Raw genomic sequence first — 23,616 nt, forward strand, 5'->3', positions numbered from 1 at the left:
GAAAATTCATTCAAAAGTTACAGATTACAGCTGCCAAAAAAGACTTGTATGGGTGAACCAATACAACACAACATTACTTTTTTGGTCATAGGGAATGCCCCAACAAAGTTTAATCCAAATAAAAAAATACAAAACATAAAAATGGTCGAAATTGGCAGATTTCGTAGAAAATTGCTCCTGTACTTTGCATGGAACTTGTCTTACAAAATTTGATGTAAATTTTTCAATGAATCAGCAGTTATAATGTAATTTTAATTAATTTGGTGTCTTTGACAACGTGTAAGCAAAGCTGTGGAATCGGGTAGCTTTTAGAGCAATTCTGACTCAAACTCTTTTTTTTTATATCCAACCCTCCAATTCTCCAAAAAGAACAGACTCTTCCAACTCCGAGTCCAACAACAACAACAACAACAACTTCCATGCAAAGTTTTAGAAAATTATCTGACTTCGAGACCGACTCCATCTTTGGCTACTGAAGATTTATTGACTCCAACTTAGGCTTCTAAGAATTTGCCGACTCCGACTCCAGCTTTCCATAAAGACCCGACACACGGTTGCAGCCATAGAAAATCATTTTCATAAACAGATGCTTGATGAAGATTTCTCCACAAACTGTACTGCGAATCGGGCAAAGTTTCCCAGCCCAAACTTGCCCTTAATTAACCTTTTCCCAAGTTACGGAAAGATACACAAAACACCAAGTAAAGACATCTTTTTGTGGGGTGATTCCGAACAAAACCGGTCCTGTTTAATCACACGAACTAAAGCTAAAGGCAACCGGAAGAAACCCGATCCATCATCTGCGGACACCGGGGCCAAACCGAGGATGGCGTGTCCGCAACCTGTCCGTCTTCGGCTGGTCTCTCTCTTGGGGGTCGAAAAGTTTATTATAGCTGTTGACAGACGGGTTACGGTCGGCCGGTGGGAAGTAGATGTCGTCGACACTTTTCTGCCGGAAAGGAGTTAATCCTTTGTCAATTGGGAATTCCGTCTTGGGGAAAGCTGGACTATGGCTGAGGGAGATAATTCCGTTAGGCCGACCAAGGATGAATGGGACTTTAATTGAATTTGGCGAGATTGTTTGTCGAAGGTGATGATCCGTGATAATGACTGGAGTTTATAAATTTTGTGATGTTTATTTTACCTGATTTTGCATTTGAACGAAGTTGACTTCATAGCTATCGGCCACCATTGCTAGTACCAACCACTAGTGTCTTCCTTTTATCTACAAGGACTTCGCCGCCCTGGGCTCCTAAGTGTATGAAAGTATGGCACAGAGCGACGGCGCCGAATACCCATGTTTACACAAAGAATTTTAGAGCGCCCACCGCGGGATTCGAACCGTCGACCTCTGGATTGTGAGTCCAGTGCGCGGTCCGATTGATCCACACGGGCGGGACTTTTTGCATTTTCCTTGTAATATTTAAGGTTTAAAAACATGTGTCTTCTTCACTTAAATCAGATGAAATTGCACCATAAAACGTATATCTACGAAGAGATTTAAACGCTCTGAATCTGTTGTCACTCCCACTCAGCCAAGTTTTCTCAATCTTCCCCCGTTAATCCCGTTGCATCCAACGTCGTTAAAAACTACACCCCAGCAAAAGCACTTATAATTACTTTGGACTCATTGTTAACGATACCCGTTGCCATCGTCATAAGTCGTGAACCAGGGACTAGGTTCGCTTGTTAATGGTCTTGGAAGGACAGTTTGACGTCCGTTCCACCTTTCACCGACGGTTCTGCGGAGTGCACCTTCGCTGGAGAGTGGAAGAGAGCATAAGGGCATCATCGAGAAGGACAGACCAACCGACCGTGGCAAATTACGACGGCTGACTTTCGGTCCTTATCGACAACTCTGCAGGATTACAGTGAGGAGTGAAAAAGTCGCAAATAATTTTAGAATTTCAAGTTTGGAAAAACGTAATTTGATTAGTTTTTCATCTAAACTTTCCTAAAATTCAGTTAAAAAGTCGAAAAATGGGATGATTTTTTTTATTGTTTGTTGTAACTTAGAATAATTAAAAATTAATTCTTTTCCGGTAGAAGTTAATTCATATTCAGGAGGACACCTTTTCTTCTAAAAAAAACTTTGCTTCTCTTGTGCTTTGTTCTTCTTAATTATTCTTTGTTTTTTTAATGGGTCATTCTCCACCAACACACGCAGCTCCTGGCCGACTCCTCTTTGATCTCCGTGACACATTACTCTATGGGGGAATTTTAGTCCCTGATCACGAATCTGAGGTCCATTTTTTGATACCTCGGGACGGTGGAGCGGTACGACCCCTTTCTTTTTTTCTGGATTTTAACTAAATTTTTCATTTTAGAATTCCGTGATTTTTGTAACCGTTTTGGGTACATTATATTTATTCTTCACAAGTTATCACATTTTTTGAAAATATTTGTTTTGGGAAGGCGATGATTTTAACCATTTGTGACCAGTTGTTCAAAATTGTAACCCCTATAACGCAACCGTGTGCATTTTGAAAGATTTTTTTTCGGAAACTTCAGCCAATTTTGTTTTTCGAAAATAGTCCATAATAGGGCGATAAGTTTACCCTCCTTCCTCCCTCCTCCAACAATCTTTTTAAAATCCCGGAAATTCCCGAGATCACGGGTTATTTTCGGAACGGTCTTGAATCTATTTTCAACACACTTATAAAAATTTTAATGTTTAAAAGTATAGAATTAGTTGATTTCCATTAACTGAGACAATCTTGACTACAATTTGATTAGGGACAGCAAATTTTAGATAGCCTAAATGCATTTAAAAAAATTATATGTGCTTTTTTGCTTTTCTTACAAAAGAGAGGTTTAAGGTTTGCTTTTGGAAAAACGCTTTTCTCAGAAATCTTAAAAAAATCGTACACGGCGAGGATTCGTCCCAGGAAAAAAATCCTCTTACTAAATTGAAGGTTTAGATGCGCTCTTTCGATTGAATTTTGGCCCGAAACCCGGAAATCAAAGTCTGATTTTTGAGAGCTCTTTTTCTGAAATACATGAGCGATGTTTGTATCCGCTCTTCAAAATTTGTGTCTTCCATCATTGGAAAACCGCTCGTAAAACCCACAATTTTTATATTTCAGATCTGTAGCTGTGGGGTCGGAGACGAACGTTTTATTGTTCGATTCACAATTTTCGACCAGCAAATGTGGTCAAAGACATTTTTAGAGGTATTTACAGATAACACTACCAAATTAAAAGAATTCAGTTTCAAACAAAAAGCCATTCGAAAACATGCGCCATAAACTGCTTGGGCCCAAAATTTGAAGCGTTTCCAAAATGTATTTCAAGAGATATAGCCATATTAGTGTTTTTAGTCTTATTTTTAGCCTATTTTTTCCTATTAAATTTTTGGTTTTATACAGAATCATATAATGAACATCAAATTCGAAGTCCCGGCTCGTTCTCGCTCGAAAGATCGACAAGTCGTCAAGTCGAAGCATAAACGCCAGCACATTTACGCTTGCGCGTTTTACGCTGCGCGTGAAAGTGTGCTTTCTGGCTTCTCATAATAGATCGACAAAGTGCAATATCGATACATATTTTTTTAAGTTGATCATAGACTAACATTAAAGACTGAGTACCCTTTATTTTTTTTCTACTAATGTTAATCCAATATGTTTTTCTTAATTAAATATAATTATCTTGCGGCCCAGAATGTACCTCTGAAATAAAAAAAAAATAATGGCATTCGAGGTTAAGTCTAAAAAGATTCGAAGCTTTATGTCAAATTCTCACTGTGTGGTATCATTATATTTCTGAAAAATTAATTGCACCAATATATTTTTCAGAGTTTCATCATTTTGTAACAAATGCTCTAGTTCACCTCTGGTGATATTAAATCGGGTTTTTAATAAATTTTGATAGAAATAATAAAAGTTTTTTTTTCAATAATTAGGCCGTTGTAAATGTTTTTCAAAGTTTTTGTCGCCCCCCTTGAAGCGGGGTCCGAAAAATCAAGGGTCAAAACAAATATTTTGTCAAAAAACTTTAAAATTTAAATGAAAATAGAAGTCGAATCAACTGAAAACAATCTAAAATGCAATTTTCTATATTGATAATCATATTTAGCATTTTTGGGCTCGTTTAAAAATGTTTTGAATTTTTCTGGAACTCCGATGTACAGCACCGCAAAAACTTTTTTTTCGCAAAAAAATAAAATTTTCGTCACTACTAAGATATTTTGAAAACCAATGATTGCAAAAATAAAACTGGACAGGTGTATAATGCATTTTAAAACACGCTTTTCATTCAAATGTTGAAACCATGGCTCGAAATTTATTTTTTTTTACCTTTTTATTTTTTTGCCCTCCCTTTGGTCAGAGTCGAGGGATATAAACTTTAAACAATATTTTTAACCGCCTTACTGAATCCAATTTTTTAACAATATGGACATCAAATGGTCGGGATTTTTTCATACATTTTGAATACATTACAATTGTTTTTTTTTTTATGCATTTAAATACTTTAACATTAAGTTTGTTTCCAAAATATGTTTTAAGTGAGTTTTTTTTTATTATTTCTAAAATATATAAAATATTACTTTCGCATAGAATGAAAATTTTCGGATCGTTTGATACCCATATGGCAATAACTAAAATTTGCATTTTTTTAAATACGTAGTTTTGTGAAAAATTTAAGTATTTTCATAAAAATGTGTATTACTGCTAAGAAAATGTGAGTAAAATTCCCGATAATTTGATACCAATATTTCAGAACACTTAAATTTTCAGTATTTTTTTTTGAAAACGAAGTTTTGTGAAAAATTTTAGAATTTTGAAAAAAATACATTATTTTTAGCAAAATGTATGAAAAATTCACATTCATATGATACCCATCTGGCAATAACTATTTTTTCAGTACTTTTTCGAAAAAACGTAGGTTTGTGAGAAAATAGTGAGTAATTTTCAAAAAATGTATCCATTCTATCTAAATGTATAAAAAATGCCCGATCATTTGATACCCATTTGTGCCTTAAAATCCTATCGATTACTAAGAATTCAATTGTTTCACTATTTTCACAGCCAAATCTGAAATTCCTGACCAAAATATCTATATTTTTTTTTCAATTCCAGGTAAACCGGTACAAAATATTCAAAAATACCCGAGATCTGAAAATTATCGATTGTGGAAAAATCCCGGGAATTCTGTCTAAAAATTCAAAAATCGTCAAAATCGTCACCGTTTTAAAAAAAATTTGGTAAATTCTTTTAACTTAAGGCTGGTACAAATATTCGGTTCTTCAAAATCGGCCCGAAAAATCAGGGGGCAAAGAAAATCAAATTTAATTGCAATTAGTTGCAATCAATTTAAAATGCGTTCCTTTGCGTTAAGAATCATTTTCTATATGTTTGGGTTTATACAAAAAAAACTGTATTTTTTGAAATTTTTCGAAGTTTTTTTTTCGTTATAATTTTTGTTTTTCTTAAGTCTTATAAGTTTTTGAAACTAATGATTTCAAATAACTGAACAAGGGTTAAAATGCATTTAAAACACTTTTTTCATTCAAAAGTTGAGATAATGGCTTGTTATTTCAATTTCAATAACCCTCTCTGGGTTATTTGAGATTTGAAAAATACATTAAAGTTCCCATCAAATTACATTGCTCTCGATTGTTGACTGTCTTAAAACTTTTTTTTTCACCTTTTGATAAAAAATACGTTTTTTTCGGAATTTTTATTACACCATCAATTCGGACGCCAAATTTTACACAGTTGTTCCTTTTGACACCAAATTTCTATCTTTTCACGGTTTCGATCTACAAATCACTAAAAAACGTGTATTGGTAAAAACCCGGAAAATTGAAGGGGTCGTATTTAAGGGGAGATATTGGAAAATGGACTTCGGATTCGTGCTAAAATTACTACTTATAGCAAAGTTTCACGAAAATCCGAAGAGGGGAAATAGTTTTGAATTTGACCAAGTTTTAAACAAATTTTCAAACTTTTCCAAAAACTGTCCTTCCTGCACTGTACCGTAGGCCCACGGCTGCTGCTGGCCCGACCTGGCCTCATTGGACACACCGTGTAGCAATAACGACAGGCCATCAGAAATGATGACAACGCGTTTTGCGCTTCGTTGAACTCACCGTGGAGGAGTACCGTCCAGGACCTGTCGCAGGATCTCCACGGGGTAAGATGTGGGGGGAAAAATCACAAGTGCTCGTCACGAGAGCCTCTTCAATAAGTTTAATTGAACTTTCAACTAGATAACTTTTGCTTGCCTGAGCCCGTGCTCCCCGAGGACGATGAGTTGGATAACGAGAGTCATCCTCATCAACGAGTGGGGGGGCTGTTGATGGGGGCGGGAACGCGTGTAATATTATGCCAGCAAACATTCTCCAGAGTTTGGAATTGGCACTTGAGCTTCAGCCAGGACGAGATTAACTTGTTTTATCAACACTTCATCATGACATCGTCGTCGTTGGCAGGGCTGAGTGTCCTCCGCTGATAGGCATCAGGCATTTACCGGGATTGTTTTTGGAACGCCACCATGGTGATGATGATGACCATGAGTGGTAATGAGTGGAATAGAGAGCTTGGCTATGAGCTCTCAACTTGGTTACATAATTGATAGTGGGATGATTGAAGTGAAATTGAAATGGGAGAATGCATGTGATTGAGAAAATGAAATTACATTTTTAGATAATTCACCTGGCCCGAAATTTAAACTGGAAAAATCTGTCCCTGTCCCGCTCAGCTTGCTCATTCATGCAGTTTTTACGACCTGCCAAATTCACTTTCACTCAAATTGAGCCATTATTGCCCGCAGATAAACCAAAAGTTAGTTGAACACACACACACACACAATAAACGAATTACTTTCCAAACTCGAGAAGCTGCCTGCCAATTTGTCTAGACGAAAAGAAAAAACTTTCTGTCCTCCGTGGAAGATCCGGAACAGGAAATTATTATGCGTCCCAAATTGTGGCTTGCCCCTTTTCCGGGAGGCCGGGAGGTCCCCACAGCAGCCACAGTGCCATCGGAGAGGAAGATGTCGATTTCGGTTCAATAAATTTCACTTCCAGACGAGACGCATAAAAAACAGACACATAATGCACTTTATTGTTCTGCCACCCAAAGATGAAGTGACAGAGGGCTCTGCTGCTGGGAATAAATTTGGTGCAAACATTCTTCGAGCAGTGTCTTTCAGTGATCATAAATTTTCATTCGAGACCACGATGAAAGATGGTGGGTTTGCGGAGAATTTATTTTCAATTTTTTTTAAATGTGTTATTTATGTTTTTGAAAAGGCTTTTCAAAGTTCATTCTGTATTTAAATAAAAAATGTTAAGATTAAACATATTTTTTTAAATGAAATTTTTGTGGGAACCTTTCCTGTACCAAAAAGCCATTTTGCATTGTCGGTTTATCCAAACAAGTTTTCATACCATATAAACCCACATTAAAAACTGTATGAATATTCGATATTCAGCAAAGAACGTGAGAAATTTCATTTGTGAGTTTATTAGAAGAATTTTTGCGGCTTTAAACTCTATATGAATTTTAAACAATCTAAGAAACATTACACTCAAAAATGAGTTCGCGTAAACGTGAACAGAGTTCATGCCACAGGGAACCAGGAAGAAAACTGTTCACTTTCATGGTGCAATGTACTATAATAGTCCTTAACCGATTTAGAAAAGAATTTTGTTTAATATAATGTTTCCAAACAACTCAAACGTTTGGCCATTACGATGACCTACGCCGTGTTAGGGTGGTCCTAAAAATGGCAATTTTCGTCGATTTTCTTCAAAAAATAAACTTTTGTCCGAGGAATCCGAATATTTTCAGGCATAGGCGCTTTTAACACCTTAATAAAAAGTCATTTTTTCCGGAAAAATCACTATTTCACATAAAATGCATTTTAACTCATTTTTGATTGTAGATAAATTCCAGCTTAAATCAGGAATTTGTCTGGTACTTTTTACCCGACCCTGTCCGATTCTTAGCCATTTTTGTTTATATGGAGCCAATTGCACTCGAAAATAACATTTGAGAAGAGCGTAAGTTATCTAAATATATTTTCGTATTTCGTTATTTAAAAATTACTGTATCCCGAAGCCGTTACTTCGTATCAAAAAGTGGTCAAAGACAAACTTGTTGGAAATTGGAGGGCATTCTGAAAAAAAAAATACACTGAAGGAAAAATAAATGCCACTTCCATGAGATTTATAAATTTTTAAGTTTAAAAGTTAAATTTTAAGGTGATGCCACGATTCTTTACGCCCAAAATATTTGAGGAAATAGCCAAAGATGTTTCAAAAAGACTCTAAAAATTCAGGATGGTGTATCTCTCCTTAAAAACGTATAAATATCATTTACAAAATGTTTTTTTTCTTTTTAAGTGGTCTGAACGTAAAATTGTCTAAAGCCGATAGTGGGAATCGGTTCTCTAGAAAATTTTACATTAACCCTCCATACTGACCATTGTCCTAAGTCCAATCCTTGTGAAGATACAGCGGTTAAAAAAATAAAAAAAGATGAAAAAACAGGGATTTTGACAGTTTTGCGGCCATTTCAATAAAACAGACAAACTTATGAAAAACATGTCTACAAAGTTTCAATGAAATCAAAGGGGGTCGGATAAAAAGTACCACAAAAATCCCCCTTGGCGCGGTGGTTAGCGGCTTCGGCTGCCGATCCCTCATGTGTGCTAAGGGGCCCGGGTTCGATTCCCGACCATCTCCTCTGGGTGTTCTGTGTTTGTCCCGTTAGTTAGTAAATTCAGTCTGAAAAGACGGTGTGATGTCTATTTAAAATTCCTCATTTGAGCTGGAATTGCTCTATATTCAAATATTGCAACGATGGCTTGTAATGTCCTTTTTTAAATTTCATTTTTGGCCCCTTCCTCGACCTTGGTTCGAGTTGAGGACAAAATCATTAAAAAAATATTTACTTATATACGAATTTACACACCTTAAACAAAAAATCTGAAAAATCCTTGTTTGGTTGCCCTAGCAACGAATTTTGCACGTATAGAGGAGAAAAGCAACTCGCGACAAAATTTTGAGGCTAGGAATTTTGACAGGTATGATTTTCATAAAGTATTCGCCTCCTTTTCTCTCCCACAGAAAACCTGGGAACGAAGTAGCTGTCAAACTAGGCCAAAATGTTAAAGTCACTCACAAAATGAACTTTGAGTGATTTGAGTTCATTTCTGACGTCACGATTTTCTCCTCTATAGAGGAGAAAAGCAACTCGCGACAACATTTTGAGGCTAGGAATTTTGACAGATATGATTTTCATAAAGTATTCGCCTTCTTTTCTCTCCTACAGAAAACTGGGGACAATGTGTCCTCTATAGAGGAGAAAATCGTTACGTTAGGAGTGAACTCAAATCACTCAAAGTTCATTTTGTGAGTGACTTTAACAGTTTGGCCTAGTTTGACAGCTACATTGTCCCCAGTTTTCTGTGGGAGAGAAAAGGAGGCGAATACTTTATGAAAATCATACCTGTCAAAATTCCTAGCCTCAAAATTTTGTCGCGAGTTGCTTTTCTCCTCTATTATTTAGATTTTTCTGTTTTTTAAATATATATTTTTTAAATTAATTTCAAATATATTTTTGCTTGCATTTGATTTTATTTATTTAGAACTAATATTCTTCATAATCCATTACTTTGTTGATAAAATGACACCAGAAAAAGTTCAATTTTGTAGAAAGTGAAGCAAAAACCAATGTTTGTGCAGAAGAAAAAAAACTTTAAATAATTTTAAGATTTGACTGCGTTTAGTAATAATTGAATCTAATATCTTTTAAGAAAATTTAGTTCGCATGAATATTTTTCAAATCGTTTAAGGTTGATCCAAGACTCATGAAGCAAATTGGACGTAGAATCGTTCAAAGGAGTCAATTTTCAAATCAAAAATTGTGTTGAGTGTTTGTTGCGTAAATGAAACTAGTTGCTAAATTTTAACTTTGAGTTTGGTTTTGACCACACCATCGTATTTGTGAGGAAATTCTATACAAGAATAACTGTTTATCTCAATGTGTTTCTTTTGGTTCACGAGATATTTGTATTTTGAATAGTCCCAGTGAGTGCGCATGTTGATTCGTTTCAGAGCAATATCCACCTGCTAGTTCCAACGCGTTAGCATATTGTAGGTAAAATTGATATATTTTGGGGTAACTATGAAAAGGAAAACATGGCGATGAAAAGTGGATCTTGTGTGATAGTGAGATCAAAACATATGTTAAAACAGGCGATTTTTGAAAAAGTTTAGCAACATGTGAAACATACTCTGTTTTGGACTCCGCCAATCGATTATACGTCTAATTTTCTTCAAAATGAATCCTGGATTAACCTACTACGGTTTGTGGTTCTCGAAATATCGTAGTTTGAAAATGGAGGTTATTACAATTTTCACGAAAAAAATGATACTTTGTGGAGGTGCCAAAAAGGAGGGGGTGGTCCGATTTGGTAGATAATCGAGAGTCTTGCCTGTTTTGATGGTATCAATAGCTACATCAAATTTGAGCTTGATCAGAAAAAGTTAACCGTTTTCGACTTAGAATCAGTTTTTCAAAGTAATTGGTACTTGAGAAAATTTAATTTCTAATCCAAATTTGTAATAATTTTTCATGTTTTGGAATAGTTTTGATTACAGAGTAGGGTGGCAATAAAAAAAATCGATATCAGGGATACCCTCTGATTTGATTCCTTAGGCAAAAATAAGTATCTGTGCGAATGTTGAGCCAAAAAGGTTTAAGGTTAAGGGGTCGCTTTTTATCGTTGAAGTTTATATGGGGAAAATCGCAAAAATGTATGCAGAAAAACATCGTTTCAGTATTTTTCTGCCAGGTGGCACGGGTATCACCCAAAATTTTGTGGGATTCTTGTAGGAAATTTAATATCCTAAAGGGTGCAAAACGATCCGAGTTGATCCTGATTTTTGGTGATTTTTGTAAGTAAAAAGTATTTTCTTATATACTTCTTATATATCCTTTGTTTACTTTTAAGTATATAAGCCGATTTCTTTTCATCGCATTGCTAATAACTCATCAGGATCAACTCGGATCTTCATGTACCCTTTGACAAAGTTGTAGGGAATTAAATTCCTACAAGAATCTCACACTTGGACAATTTTGGGCGAGACCTGTGCCACCAGCTGCCAAAATCCTGAAGCGATGTTTTTCCCCATACATTTCCCGATTTTTCCCATATAAACTTCAACGATAAAAAGCGACCTTTTATCATTATCCGATTTGGCTCTAAATTGGCACAGTTACTTATTATTGCATAAAGAATCGATCCAGGGGGTATCTCCTGAGATTTTCCAAAATTTTAAATTACTTATAGATAGCCTACAAGACATATTTTTTAAAAAAAAGTGAACAATTTCGTGACGTCACAATGCCGGAATGTGTCGTATGTATTTTTATTGCAACGTTACATTATGATTTTTTTTTACACTTGTGTCAAACATTCTTTACCGGCCCACCACCTCTTCAGAAATATCGGAAATATTGGCCAGCAAAACAGATTTTGTACCACTGGTAAAAACCAAGTTCGATATTATGTTGATGCCCCAGCTGCTGCTCAACCATCTGATATTTACCTTTCCACTTGTTACTGCTCTTCACTCCAAACAAACACAACTTGATAAGCCTGGAGTTGTAAAATTTATGTTCTTTCACATACTGTCACGAAGGGAGAAAAGCATTTTGACAACTGCAACTAAATCATGCCATCTATCAAGCGCGATCCCCTCCCAGGGGAACCCTTTTGCTAAGCTACTTACCACACATTTGCCTCCTTCCCGGAAAAAGGGCAAAATGAAAAGAAACCTACCCCGTTTTTCCCCTTGGTGTTTTTGAAAATCAGCATTTCCGTAGAAAAAAGAGGATTTTTCCCGTCACCGTCGCTCGTGCCAACGGGACGACATGTTTGACAGGCTATCCCCCTTCTTCCCTGGTCACAGTCACGTGCACTTTCCCTCCACCGAAGAACAACAACTGTTTATGAACAACAACGTTGTTGCAAAAGCTCAAAAGCACCACACCTCCCTTCCCCCCAAAAGTGAGCCAAAAGTGTGCAAATTGGATTACAGCGGCGGGGGTGCGCACATAATTCAAAAATTTTCAACCCTCGCTGAAACCATAAATAACAAGTTTGACTCTTTCGGAAACACATGCTCTCGCAACGAGTCACGGGTGGGTGCGTGTATCGCAAGTGAGTGTGGGTAACGTCATGATTCGAAATCCGGACACTTAGTAGCATATCATTTTTGTTATAGCTGGCAAAAAATCATGTAATAAGTTGGAAATGTAGAAACATCATCAGGATGTAGTATAAACAGTCAGTTTCAAGAAAATGCATGCAAAATATGTCTTTTCAAACAATTTTTCATCAGAATTTCAAAATTAAAATGACTTGTTGTGCTTCGAATCCCGGACACTGATAAAAGCTGATTCGAAATCCGGACACTTTTGCTTCGAATTCCGGACACTCGATTTTACTTATGAATCGCACAAATTTGGACTGAATTGTTAGTGAATGGCATTCTTTAGGTCTCAAATAAGCTGTTAACATCACAACAATCGATATTTTATACAAAAATTTGTTAGAATTTAAGGAAATCGAAACCATAAATTTCTGCTTTGCCTTCCCGGTGCTTCGAACGCCTATGAAATATTTCAAGTGAAATGTTTCGCATTTTTGGTAAACTTATAATTTTATTGTATTTAACTGTTTTTTCATTAACTACAGCGTTCAAACAAACTTCAAATGAAAGTTGATGTTAGAATTCACCAAATAACACAGTTTTGACATTCATAATGCGAACTTATATCCAAATAATTGCTAAAACAAGATGAAGTGTCCGGGTTTCGAAGCGTCCGGGAATTCGAATCATGACGTTATGATCTTGTTTAAACGCGTGGTGCTTATGCAGTGCAGTTGGAGAGGTTCTCAATCGTAAAAAAGTAACGTTTTAATTTTTTTTTTTGATTTTCAACAATTAATGTCAGTTTGAAAAAGATCTTTAATTTTAATTTACTTTTGCTTAAATGTATTTTTCTCCTAATGAATGATAGAAAAATTATTATTTAATGATTCTTGCACCAAAATATCAGAAGGTACCGGCAAGTTGTAAGTTCTCTTCTTTTATTTTGGGCTTTCCAGCAGAAGCATTCTCTTTCTATCTCTCCTTCTTTTTTCCTAGTTCACGAACACTCGCTGAAGATTCTTTTGTTTTCTCAGAAAATCGCAATGAAAGAATGCGGGAGGTGGATTAGAAAACGACCGCACATTACGTCCCTTTAAATTGCGTAAGCAAATTTTTGGTTTATGGCGGATTTTGCTGCTACGCTATTTTTAGGAGGAATTATTGTGAATGTGGAAATGAGAGAGAAAATAAGAATGTCAAACGGAATTGAGTAAACACGACATAGAAACCTGAGAATTTTGCTTACAATTTTGCGACAGAGCTGTTAAAGTTGAGAGGTGATATTTTGGGAATAATAATTGTTGTCGATATTTTTACAGTAAAACTCTTCATAGACAAATTCATTAATTTTTCTAAGCATTCCAAATTGGGCAAAAAAACGGGTGAAAAAACGGATCTTTTGATGCCGTCAGTTTCTGCCTATCGAAAGAATTATTTTTAATGTAAAAAACTACGAAGAATCGATTGGTGGTACTATCATTAGTGGCAAATGACGGGAAGTGGTCCATTTTACCCCATCTAGCCTTTTTTAGAGTGTTTTTTATCGAATATCTTCAACTGCTGTAGTTTGCCGCACTTCTAAAGTATCTTATTTTATGTAAAAAATCACGAGAAATCAATTGGTGTCACTCTCAATGGCGGCAAATGACGGCAAGGGCCCATTTCGCCCCATTTAACCCTTTTTATGTGTTTTTCGTAAATATCTTGAATTGCTGTAGTTTCCTACAGTTTTAAAGTATGTTCTTTTATGTAGAAAATCGCGAGGAATCGATTAGTGACATTTCATTGGCGGCAAATGACAGCAAGGTCCCATTTTGCCCCAGTTACCCCTTATTTTATGTGTTTTTCGTCAATATTTTCAATTTTTTTTATTTTAATTTTCCTTTGAAAATTAACTTTTTTATGTAAAAAATCACAAGAAATCGATTGAAATGACAGCATGGGCCCATTTTGCCCCATTTAACCCTTTTAATTTGTTTTTCGTAAATATCTTGAAATGCCATAATTTCCAACAGTTTAAACGTAAATTATTTTATGTAAAAAATCACGAGGATTCGAGTGGTCGTTTAATGAGTTTTCTTTAATAGCTTGAATTGCCGTGGTTTCCCAAAGTTAAAAAAAAGTTATTTGTTACAGAAAATCACGCAGAATCTATTGGTGGCGTTCTCATTAACGGCAAACGACGAAAAGGGCCTATTTTACCATATTTACTTATTTTATGTGTTTTCTTTAGTATATTGAATTGTCGTGGTTTCCTAAACTCAAAATAAATGTTATTTTGCAGAAAATCACACGGAATCGATTGAGAACACTCTAATTTGCAGCAAACGGTGACATGGGCCCATTTTGCCCCATTTACTCCCTCTCGAGATGTTTTTCGTGAATATCTTGAACGTACTATGCATTGTGCAATAATATTCTTGTAAACTGTATAGGAAATCACGACACGTTCAATATATTGACTAAAAACACATGAAATGGGGCAAAATAGGCCCTTGTCGCCATTTGCCGTAAGTTAGAGTGTTCCCAATCGATTCCACGCGATTTTTTGTAAAAAATAACTTTTTTATAACTTTGGGAAACCACGGCAATTCAAGATATTAAAGAAAACACTTAAAATGGGGTAGATGGGGCAAAACGGGCCTTTGCCGTCGTTTGCCATTTATGAGAACACCACCAATCGTTTCCTCATGATTTCCTTCATAAAATAACATATGTTCAAACTGTAGGAAATAATGTAATTTCAAGATATTGATGAAATACACATTAAAAGGGGTTAAATGGGGCAAATTAGGCCCTTGCCGTCATTTGCCACAAATGAGTGTCACAAATCGATTCCTCGTGATTTTTTACATAAAATAGTAAACTTTCAAAGGGAAAAAACAACGGCAATTAAAGATATTTGCGAAAAACACATAAAATGGGGTAACTGGGGCAAAATGGGCCATTGCTGTCATTTGCTGCCAATTAAAATGTCACAAATCGATTCCAAGCGATTTTCTACATAAAATAACATTCTTTAAAACAGTAGGAAACTACAGAAATTCAAGATATTAAAGAAAAGCACATAAAAAGGGGGTAAATGGGGCAAAATGGGCCCTTCCCGTCATTTGCCGCCATTGAGAGTGTTACCAATCGATTTCTCGTGATTTTTTACATAAAATAAGATACTTTATAAGTGCGGCAAACTACGGTAGTTGAAGATTAAGAGCGAGTCCACGAACAGGGCATACCCCTTTGTATGGGACGTCGTTTGGACCTCACCAATCTGCCTGAAATTTTCAGGGGTTGTTTGTACATATAAAACTAGCATCTGGCCAAAATATGAGCACTCTAGGTCAACGGGAAGTGGGGCAAATCGGGACACAAAGTTTAAAGGTTCAAAAACGTCAAAAATCTTAAAAAGGCTTTAACTTAGACAAAATGCAATTTATTTTCAAAATTCAAAATGCATCTGAAAGGGCTTAAAAAATGCAACAAAATGCAGGATAGAGCATCCCAATTGGTTAAATCTAAAGGGAGTTATTGGCATTTTAGTGAAAATTTTTCATAATTTTCAAACTCAAATAAAAAAGTGTTCCATCCAGATATCAACTCGGTTCGACCTGCAGCTTGTAGGGGATATCTGGGACTACCATCTAAGACTGAGAACGCTTTGGGTAAGGCAGTTTAACATATTAAATATACACTTTTACTTTTAGTGATTTTTTTGGTTGTAAATTTTTGCTCGGGGGACCCCTTAGATCCCATTTTCTGGTGATAATTTTATCATATTCGTGTTTCTGAGACAATTTCACAATAGAAACATGCATAAAAATGTTTATTTTGATCCATTTTAACCCTTTAAAAAAAAAAGTTAAAAAAAATCTTCGATTCACATTTATTGAAAATCAAGCTCGTTTCCAAGGATACTAGATGACACCAGAAAAAGCAGCTTTTTATTTTTTTTTGAACAATTTTTTTTAAAGGGTTAAAATGGATCAAAATAAACATTTTTATGCATGTTTCTATTGTGAAATTGTCTCAGAAACACGAATATGATAAAATTATCACCGGAAAATGGGATCTAAGGGGTCCCCCGAGCAAAAATTTACAACCAAAAAAATCACTAAAAGTAAAAGTGTATATTTAATATGTTAAACTGCCTTACCCAAAGCGTTCTCAGTCTTAGATGGTAGTCCCAGATGTCCCCTACAAGCTGCAGGTCGAACCGAGTTGATATCTGGATGGAACACTTTTTTATTTGAGTTTGAAAATTATGCATTTTTTTCACTAAAATGCCAATAACTCCCTTTAGATTTAACCAATTGGGATGCTCTATCCTGCATTTTGTTGCATTTTTTAAGCCCTTTCAGATGCATTTTGAATTTTGAAAATAAATTGCATTTTGTCTAAGTTATAGCCTTTTTAAGATTTTTGACGTTTTTGAACCTTTAAACTTTGTGTCCCGATTTGCCCCACTTCCCGTTGACCTAGAGTGCTCATATTTTGGCCAGATGCTGCTTTTATATGTACAAACAACCCCTTAAAATTTCAGGCAGATTGGTGGGGTCGATGCGAGATGGGTATGCTTTGCTCGTGGACTCGCTCTTAAAGATATTCGAGTAAAATACCCTAAAAAAGGCAAAATGGGTTAAAATGGACCACTTCCCGTCATTTTCTGCTGATAAGAGTACCACCAATTGGTAATCCTCGTAATTTTTTCTATTAAAAATTATATTTTTGATAGGCAGAAACTGACGGCATCAAAAGATCCGTTTTTCACCCGTTTTTGCCCACTGTGATTGATTCAAAAGAAAATCCCATGGGCTTGATTGGAAAAACAAAATAAAAAACCCAATTTTTCCATTTGAAAACATTTATCCTGAAAAAAGATCAATTCATGTGCTTGTATTTTTAATCAAAATAAATTTCTCCACAAATCTAGAGTACTTTCTCAAAGGTCCTATGTACCATGAGTAAATTTGAAAGTTGTATTTTTTAAGACCTCTTTTATGTTGTAATTTTACCTAAATTAAGGCTGAAAAAGTGACATAATTATAATTAAATATTTTCAGAGGTAAAATTACACATTTTTTCTGACATAAAAGATTATATGACCTTTTGAAAGGTAATTGAAAAATCTACTCTGTTTTCGAACCCCTGCCCAAAAGTTCCTGCCTCCAGAAAGTGCGCAGCGCGAGTGTCACGAAAAAAAAAATCCTCGACGAATCCTCTTATCTGATGCCATACTGACAACCCTTGTGGGCCGTTTGCACAGCAGCAGAGCGATGGCCTTCTTCCCCTGCCGTCACACTGTTGTCGTTGTGTAGCTACCAGAAGATTAAGTTTTCATCAAGTCTGAGGCAGCACCACGAAGCGAACTCAACTCACTTGTGTAAGGATTCACGTATGGCACTGACTGCATGACTGCATGAGGAGAGGAGAAAAAATAATATTTTGCTATGCTGAGCTTCTTGGGGGCCGTAAATATGATTAGGAAGTTCCGGTGAACCGCTCGGAAAGATGTGTACAAACTTTTGCATCCGTTGTGTGGGAAAGGGTTGGTTGAAAAAGAGAAACAATGCTCCATCATAGTCAGACTTATTTTGTTTGAAAGTTGACAAACTTGAAGATTGTAAAAAAAGTATGTCTGAAACAACTGAATCTTTAACGTAAACTGGGGTGACATTGATAAGTTGAAGATTTGTTTGAAATATGAAAAATATGAATTAAATACAAATAGAATGCAACATCGATCTTCTCGAGGTCAAGGGTTCTGAGATCAACACCACTACCGCTGGAGATCAACCAACGACGGGGCAGGTCTACGTGGGACGTGTGAAGACTCGTCAATCTAAGAAGAGAGCTAGGAAGGCTCACCACAAGCGTGGAAAGCGTTGAATTTATACTGTTATTCGATTTGCTAAATAAATAAATTCAAATAAGTAACTTTTTCGTTTAACACTATAGAATCATATCATCAACTATAATTCTGAAAACATTGATAAATAGGTAACATAAATACTATCAATGTGTCATGCTTTTCCCAATGAAAATGAGTTCGAAACGGAAAACGGACTGCATTATCGGATTCTTTAGACAATTTTTCACTATGTAGGGGAGAGTGGGGAGACTTGATCTCTTTTTTTGTATCGCACATAACTCTGTCAATTTCTCACAAAACTATGAACTTTTTGCATGAATTGAAAGCTTAAACATTCAACTATGATTGACTGATAAGGGTATTTAATCAGATAAACTCTTCGAGTGATGCCAATCATTTGAAAAAATATTTTAAATCAGCATTTTCAAAATGGCAGGGGTAACTTGATCCCCCTTTCAACATTTTGAAGAAATGTTAAGCAAAATGTTTGTTATTCATGCCAGCTTTTATTTTTTTATAAGTTACAGCAATTTTACATAAAACTTGTACGTTTGTGTTCAAAATATAACAGGTTTAGCATGTTAAATATTTAAAAACTTAAAATACCGTAAGTGGCATTGGGTATGGGGGGTGAGATTGGGTCAAAGTATTTTTTTACGGATTTTACCATTTCTTAGGTAGGGGAAGGTGGGGCAAGACGATCATATGGGGCAAGAGGAACAATCGCTCGTAAGGCCGTAATTTTTACAATTTTGATTATTTCCAGAATGAGGAATTGTTGCTAGCAAGAATACAACAGAATTGGATTTCCTCGAAATCTGCAAAACAATCCAAGTTGTTTATCACCCCTAGCAAACAGAAAACGTCGCGAATACTTGGTCTGAATAAACGGTCGCTAAACATATACATTGGATTAATTACAGGACATTGCCCATCACGGTATCACTTGAAAAAGCTAACGCGAAGTCAAACTGATATCTGTAGGCTCTGTGACTGTGAAGTAGAAACTTCAAAGCACTTACTGTGTGAGTGTGGTGCACTGATTTCAAAAAGAATTAAATTTTTCAATAAAGGGACTCTAACTCCCTCAGAAATTTATTTAGAAAATCCCACTTCGGTTGTTGACTTCATTCTTGAAGCAATGCCAAACTGGGGTATATCGCATCCTCAGTCAGTGGCGGTCACCCTAAATGGTGACTCGTCACCCTGAAAAATATGCGACAGTAATTAGGGGTACACTACAATAGATCAACTCAATGGTCGCAGTAGTCTTAAGTCCCACAAAAAAAAAAAAAAAAAAAGAATTAGCTGATTCTACTACCACATAACCGCCAAAACGACGTAAACGCCACGGGGCATTAGATTGAATGAAGTTTTTTTCAAAACCTTTGTTTCCTTATAATATTTGGAAAGTACAAAATAAGGCTTAGGGTTCGTTTAAGGCTCATTTTATCAAAATGCTATTTTTCCTAGATTAGTAGTGTCCCTACCAATGACTTGCACCTATTATAAAGCATGATTTATCTTTTGGTTGATTTTGTAGAGAGCTTTTAAAAATTCTTGTATATGTGGGGCAAGTGTACCATATGGATTTTTAGTATGGAAAAAAAATACGAATTGCTGCATCAACATATTTTAGTGTGAAAAAAATACATAAATGTTCTTAAAAACTGATAAACAATTGTTTAAAAAATTGTCTAAACATGCTATAATAATATCATAAAAATTTACTATTTATCATCTTAGTAATATTTTTTTTCGTAAAAACGGTAAAATTTTTAGTAAAATATTATTTTTTAATCTAAAAGTGAAAGAATCGTTTCAAATACATCCTAATCATTTCTTTTGCTTGTTACACTTGCCCCACTTTCCCCTACTTCTCAATGAAACTAAATTCTGTTAAAAGGGTTGTACAAGGGACACCCTAAGATGACATTGCAGAAAAATCTCGTTCCTAGAACAAATCCTGTCATTTTAGCAGCTGTCTAAAGTTGAGGTACGTTTTTGGCCAAAAATGACCTCTCGAAAAATCAATTTTTTTTTTTGATCAAAAAGTACCCAAATGTTTGAAAATCTCTACTTCAAACATTTTAGCATGTCAATACGATTCCTCGAACAAGAAACACTGTTGGATGACTTGTTTTTACCATATCTTTGTATTTGAGCATCATTTTAGTTTCATTTGACCCAATGTCACCCCCTGTGAGGGGTGAGATTGGGTCAATTTTCAAACCATTGCCATTTAAAAGGTAGAGTCCATCAAATTACACCATATTTTGGGAAAATGTTAGTAAACTATCTAAGAACAATTCTACGATAAATTTTTTTCGATGTTATTTAAGGCTGGTACAAATATTTTTAAAAGTTTTTGTCACCCCCCCCCCCTTCAAAATTGGCCCGAAAAATCAGGGGGCAAAAAAAATATTTTTACAATAAACTTCAAAATTTCGATGAAAATTCAAGTGCAACCAACTGAAGGACAAAAACTTTTTTAAATATTTGCATCGGCCTAAATTGTTTTTGTTATTAAGAAACTACGAGAGGTGTATCGTTTTTTGACCCATAGTCACCCCACGGACGGTATTCTTTTTTAGACCAAAATTGAGTATGTTTACAAAAGCTGGTTATTTTTGTTCACGAATTTTTTTTAAAAATGGTTCAAACTGCAGTAAGTTATTTACAACTATACTAAAGGAAAATATGTATGAAAATCCAGCCCAATTTATTAAGCTTGAGGCTGATTCCAGTGACTGTAAAAATGCAGGAATCAAGTCTCCGTAAACGCTCTTTTTAAAACAATTGTTTTAAAAAAAAGTATGACGATAAATTGAACGTCAAATGCTTATGGGTTTTGGAGTTGATAAGTTTATCAAACAATTTGTGTATAAAAAATATTGTTCAAATTAAATTTTTAGTGTTTTCTATACATAAAAAAAAACAAAGAAAAAAGATCTCTTGGAGGTATTTTGCAGCACTTTTTAGAAAAATGTGTGTAACTCAATCTAATTTTTTTTTTAATTTTTTTTTCTACTGTCTTTGTTTTCTACGATGAGTTTTAGTCAATTTCGAACAATGTTCTAGAACAACGCTAATTTTTAACCCACATGCTCACGACTAACATTTCAAAAGGGCGTAGTATTGAATGTTTGAACCTTTTGAAATGTTAGTCTTGATTTTTTTTTGAAAATATAGTTTTCGAAAAGATCAGAATTTTTCACGGATGTTTCATGTTTTAATATTGAAAACCGGACCATTAATTGCTAAGATATCGACGTTAGAAAATGGTGGGTTGTTTGGATGAAACACTAAGAAAACATGAATTGCCTGTTTTTAAATCTCTGCATGGCAATATCTCAGCAAAGAAAGGGTCGTATCAACAAAGTTCAAAAAAACAAAAAATAGAGAATTTTCTCAACTTTTCAAAAAAAATTTTTTTCGAAAGTGGGAAAACATGGGCACTAATTTTAACATTCCAACGCCCAAGGCTCCAAAAAAGGTGCAACGGTAACTTCAACTCAATGGTTCTCGGGCATAACTCAACCAATCATGATGATTCTTTTTTTTCAGTGATTTTTTAGGATGTCAAATCTGTGATTTTTGCGATAAAAAACATCGTTCCAACTTTTTTTTTCGCGTATAAAAAAAAATCGGCAAAAATTCCGCAGAGGCAGTCGTCACCCCGGATCTTGGTAATTCACTAAATTAACTTCTTCTAGAGATGATATATTGCATGCATTTCACTGCAAGTTTTTGAAAGCTTTGTTTGCACTTCTTGGTCAACAGCTTGCGTTCTAAGATCTCCAAGGTTAGCACAAATCCTCCCAAGATGAATCCAATGGCCAGTGCAATCCATGCCAGTATAACGTCATCCAGATTTAGAGCTAGCCAACTTTGGTGAACGATGTTGCTGGAACTTAGGTGAGGACTTCGCCGTGAGTTAAAGTATTCCCTTCTCCAGTGTGCAAATATTCCAGCCTCTTCAAAAACATCAAGTGATTGACGAAATTGTTCGTATAATGGCATCCGATGTGCCGTGTAATAACCGATGACGCCACTTCCCAGAGTTTCCTGTAGCAAACAGTAACCCCTTTGACGGCGATAGTAGTCCAGATATGGAACATGCGCCATGTAGTGCAACCAGTTGACGTCGATGTTGTACGCACTGACACCGTCCAAGTCCTGATAGTCGATGGTTCCGTTGATGACCAAATCTCCGATTTGGGGATTTTCAGCCAAGTATGGATTGTATCTGCTGTCAATTTTGACATTGATTCCCAGCTCAACTAGATCGTTCAGCGTTTTGGGAGTTTTTGATAAAGGTTTGGCGGTCATCAATGAAGTTATTTTGATTTCATAAGAGCTTAACAGGATGACAAATACAACCACCAAAATTTGAAGAAGGATTCTCTCAAAAATTCCAGTTCGGTACAAGCTGATTTGTTCGAAACCACAAATCACCAAAAGCACGGGATTGTTTCTAAACAACGATGGCTTCAGCAAGCTGATGATCTCAAGCGTGAACAGAATCGCCAGTATCAAAGCCCAAACTGAACGGGAGAACGGCATGAAGAAAATCGTCAAAATCGGGAGTGTCCTGCCTTTCGGTACAATCAGCTGGTCAATCACTGGAACGTTCGAGAAAATAATGCGACTACTTCCTCGATTGTATCCACTGAGCACGACCGAATCGATGGAAAGATCAACATCGCCCGATGCTAGGTGCCTCATGTAGCACTCGTCAAATAGTTTTGCAGAGATTGGGCAGGGATTCTTCAGCGGTTGAGCACGACCTTGAAGGTACTCTGCCGTTTCTTTAACCCAACGAACGACTGGGTCAAGCTGCATTGACCTCAATACGCCCTTATGTTGCTTCCAGGTGTAGGTTACGTTTCGACCATCCAAGTTACGAGTAGAATCCTGGAACAGCTTGTTCGGATCCGAGTAGTGCGATGAAACCTTTGCCAGCTTCCCATCAATGTCCGTCCAAATCACCAAGACCTTCCTAATATCCAGATAAACAACCTTGTTGAACTTCAACAACTTACTCAAAATCCAACTGGTGATCTCAAAGTTCCGTCGAAACCTGTAGTCGACCAGCACCAACACCTTAGTGTTCTGCTGAAAGCATTGCAGTGTGTAGAACATCGGTTCCTCGTCCCTCCACTGATTCCGTCCAACGTGCAGCACAATCAAGTTGGGGACATCCGTAAACGTTTCGCTGTTAGTCTTGAACCACTTGAACTGCCCAGCAGTGGAAAACGAACTGTTGATGAGCAACTTCGTAACGTGATCCAATCGAGGAGATGTCAGCAGTTGATGCATGATTCCGTCGAAGGAATACTTTGACGACAGGTCGCAAAACACGTACGTTTGAGTGTCTGGTTCAAAGCTTGTCAAGTGTTCGACCACGTAATGAACGTAGTTGAACAGTTCGAGCGAGGTCGAAGATGCAACGATAGCATAGCAGTAAAGCAGGAGTTCAACTTTAACTGGGAACATTGTGGCGTATGTAACCGTCAGCTCGAATAGAATGCAAATGAAAGTGTTTAGAACATTCTGGCTTTCAAGTCGATGTACA

At 36.0% G+C, this 23,616-nt stretch overlaps 1 protein-coding gene across 1 annotated transcript; it reads right to left on the reverse strand.

Moving 5' to 3' along the window:
• Positions 1–1,689: 1,689 nt before the first annotated feature.
• On the reverse strand, positions 1,690–23,537 carry LOC120422598 (uncharacterized). Its single transcript, XM_039586090.1, has 3 exons — positions 22,718–23,537; positions 21,806–22,276; positions 1,690–1,760 (listed from the first exon to the last, which is right to left on the reverse strand). The coding sequence occupies exons 1-3, from the start codon at positions 23,535–23,537 to the stop codon at positions 1,690–1,692; spliced, it is 1,362 nt and encodes a 453-aa protein (XP_039442024.1).
• Between the last annotated feature and the right edge of the window lie 79 nt (positions 23,538–23,616).

Source organism: Culex pipiens, chromosome 3, assembly GCF_016801865.2.
Source record: "Culex pipiens pallens isolate TS chromosome 3, TS_CPP_V2, whole genome shotgun sequence".
Classification (NCBI taxonomy): domain Eukaryota; kingdom Metazoa; phylum Arthropoda; class Insecta; order Diptera; family Culicidae; genus Culex; species Culex pipiens.

Bases quoted from the DNA above. Each gene is read 5' to 3' on its own strand.
- LOC120422598 (XM_039586090.1), bottom strand. From the start codon at position 23,537: ATGTTCCCAGTTAAAGTTGAACTCCTGCTTTACTGCTATGCTATCGTT. The intron at 22,277-22,717 runs TGCTCAGTGGAT...GATACAATCCAT, and splicing joins TCTTTCCATCGATTCGGTCG to ACTTGGCTGAAAATCCCCAA. The intron at 1,761-21,805 runs GCAAACAAAGCT...TCCACTCTCCAG, and splicing joins CAAGCTGTTGACCAAGAAGT to CGAAGGTGCACTCCGCAGAA.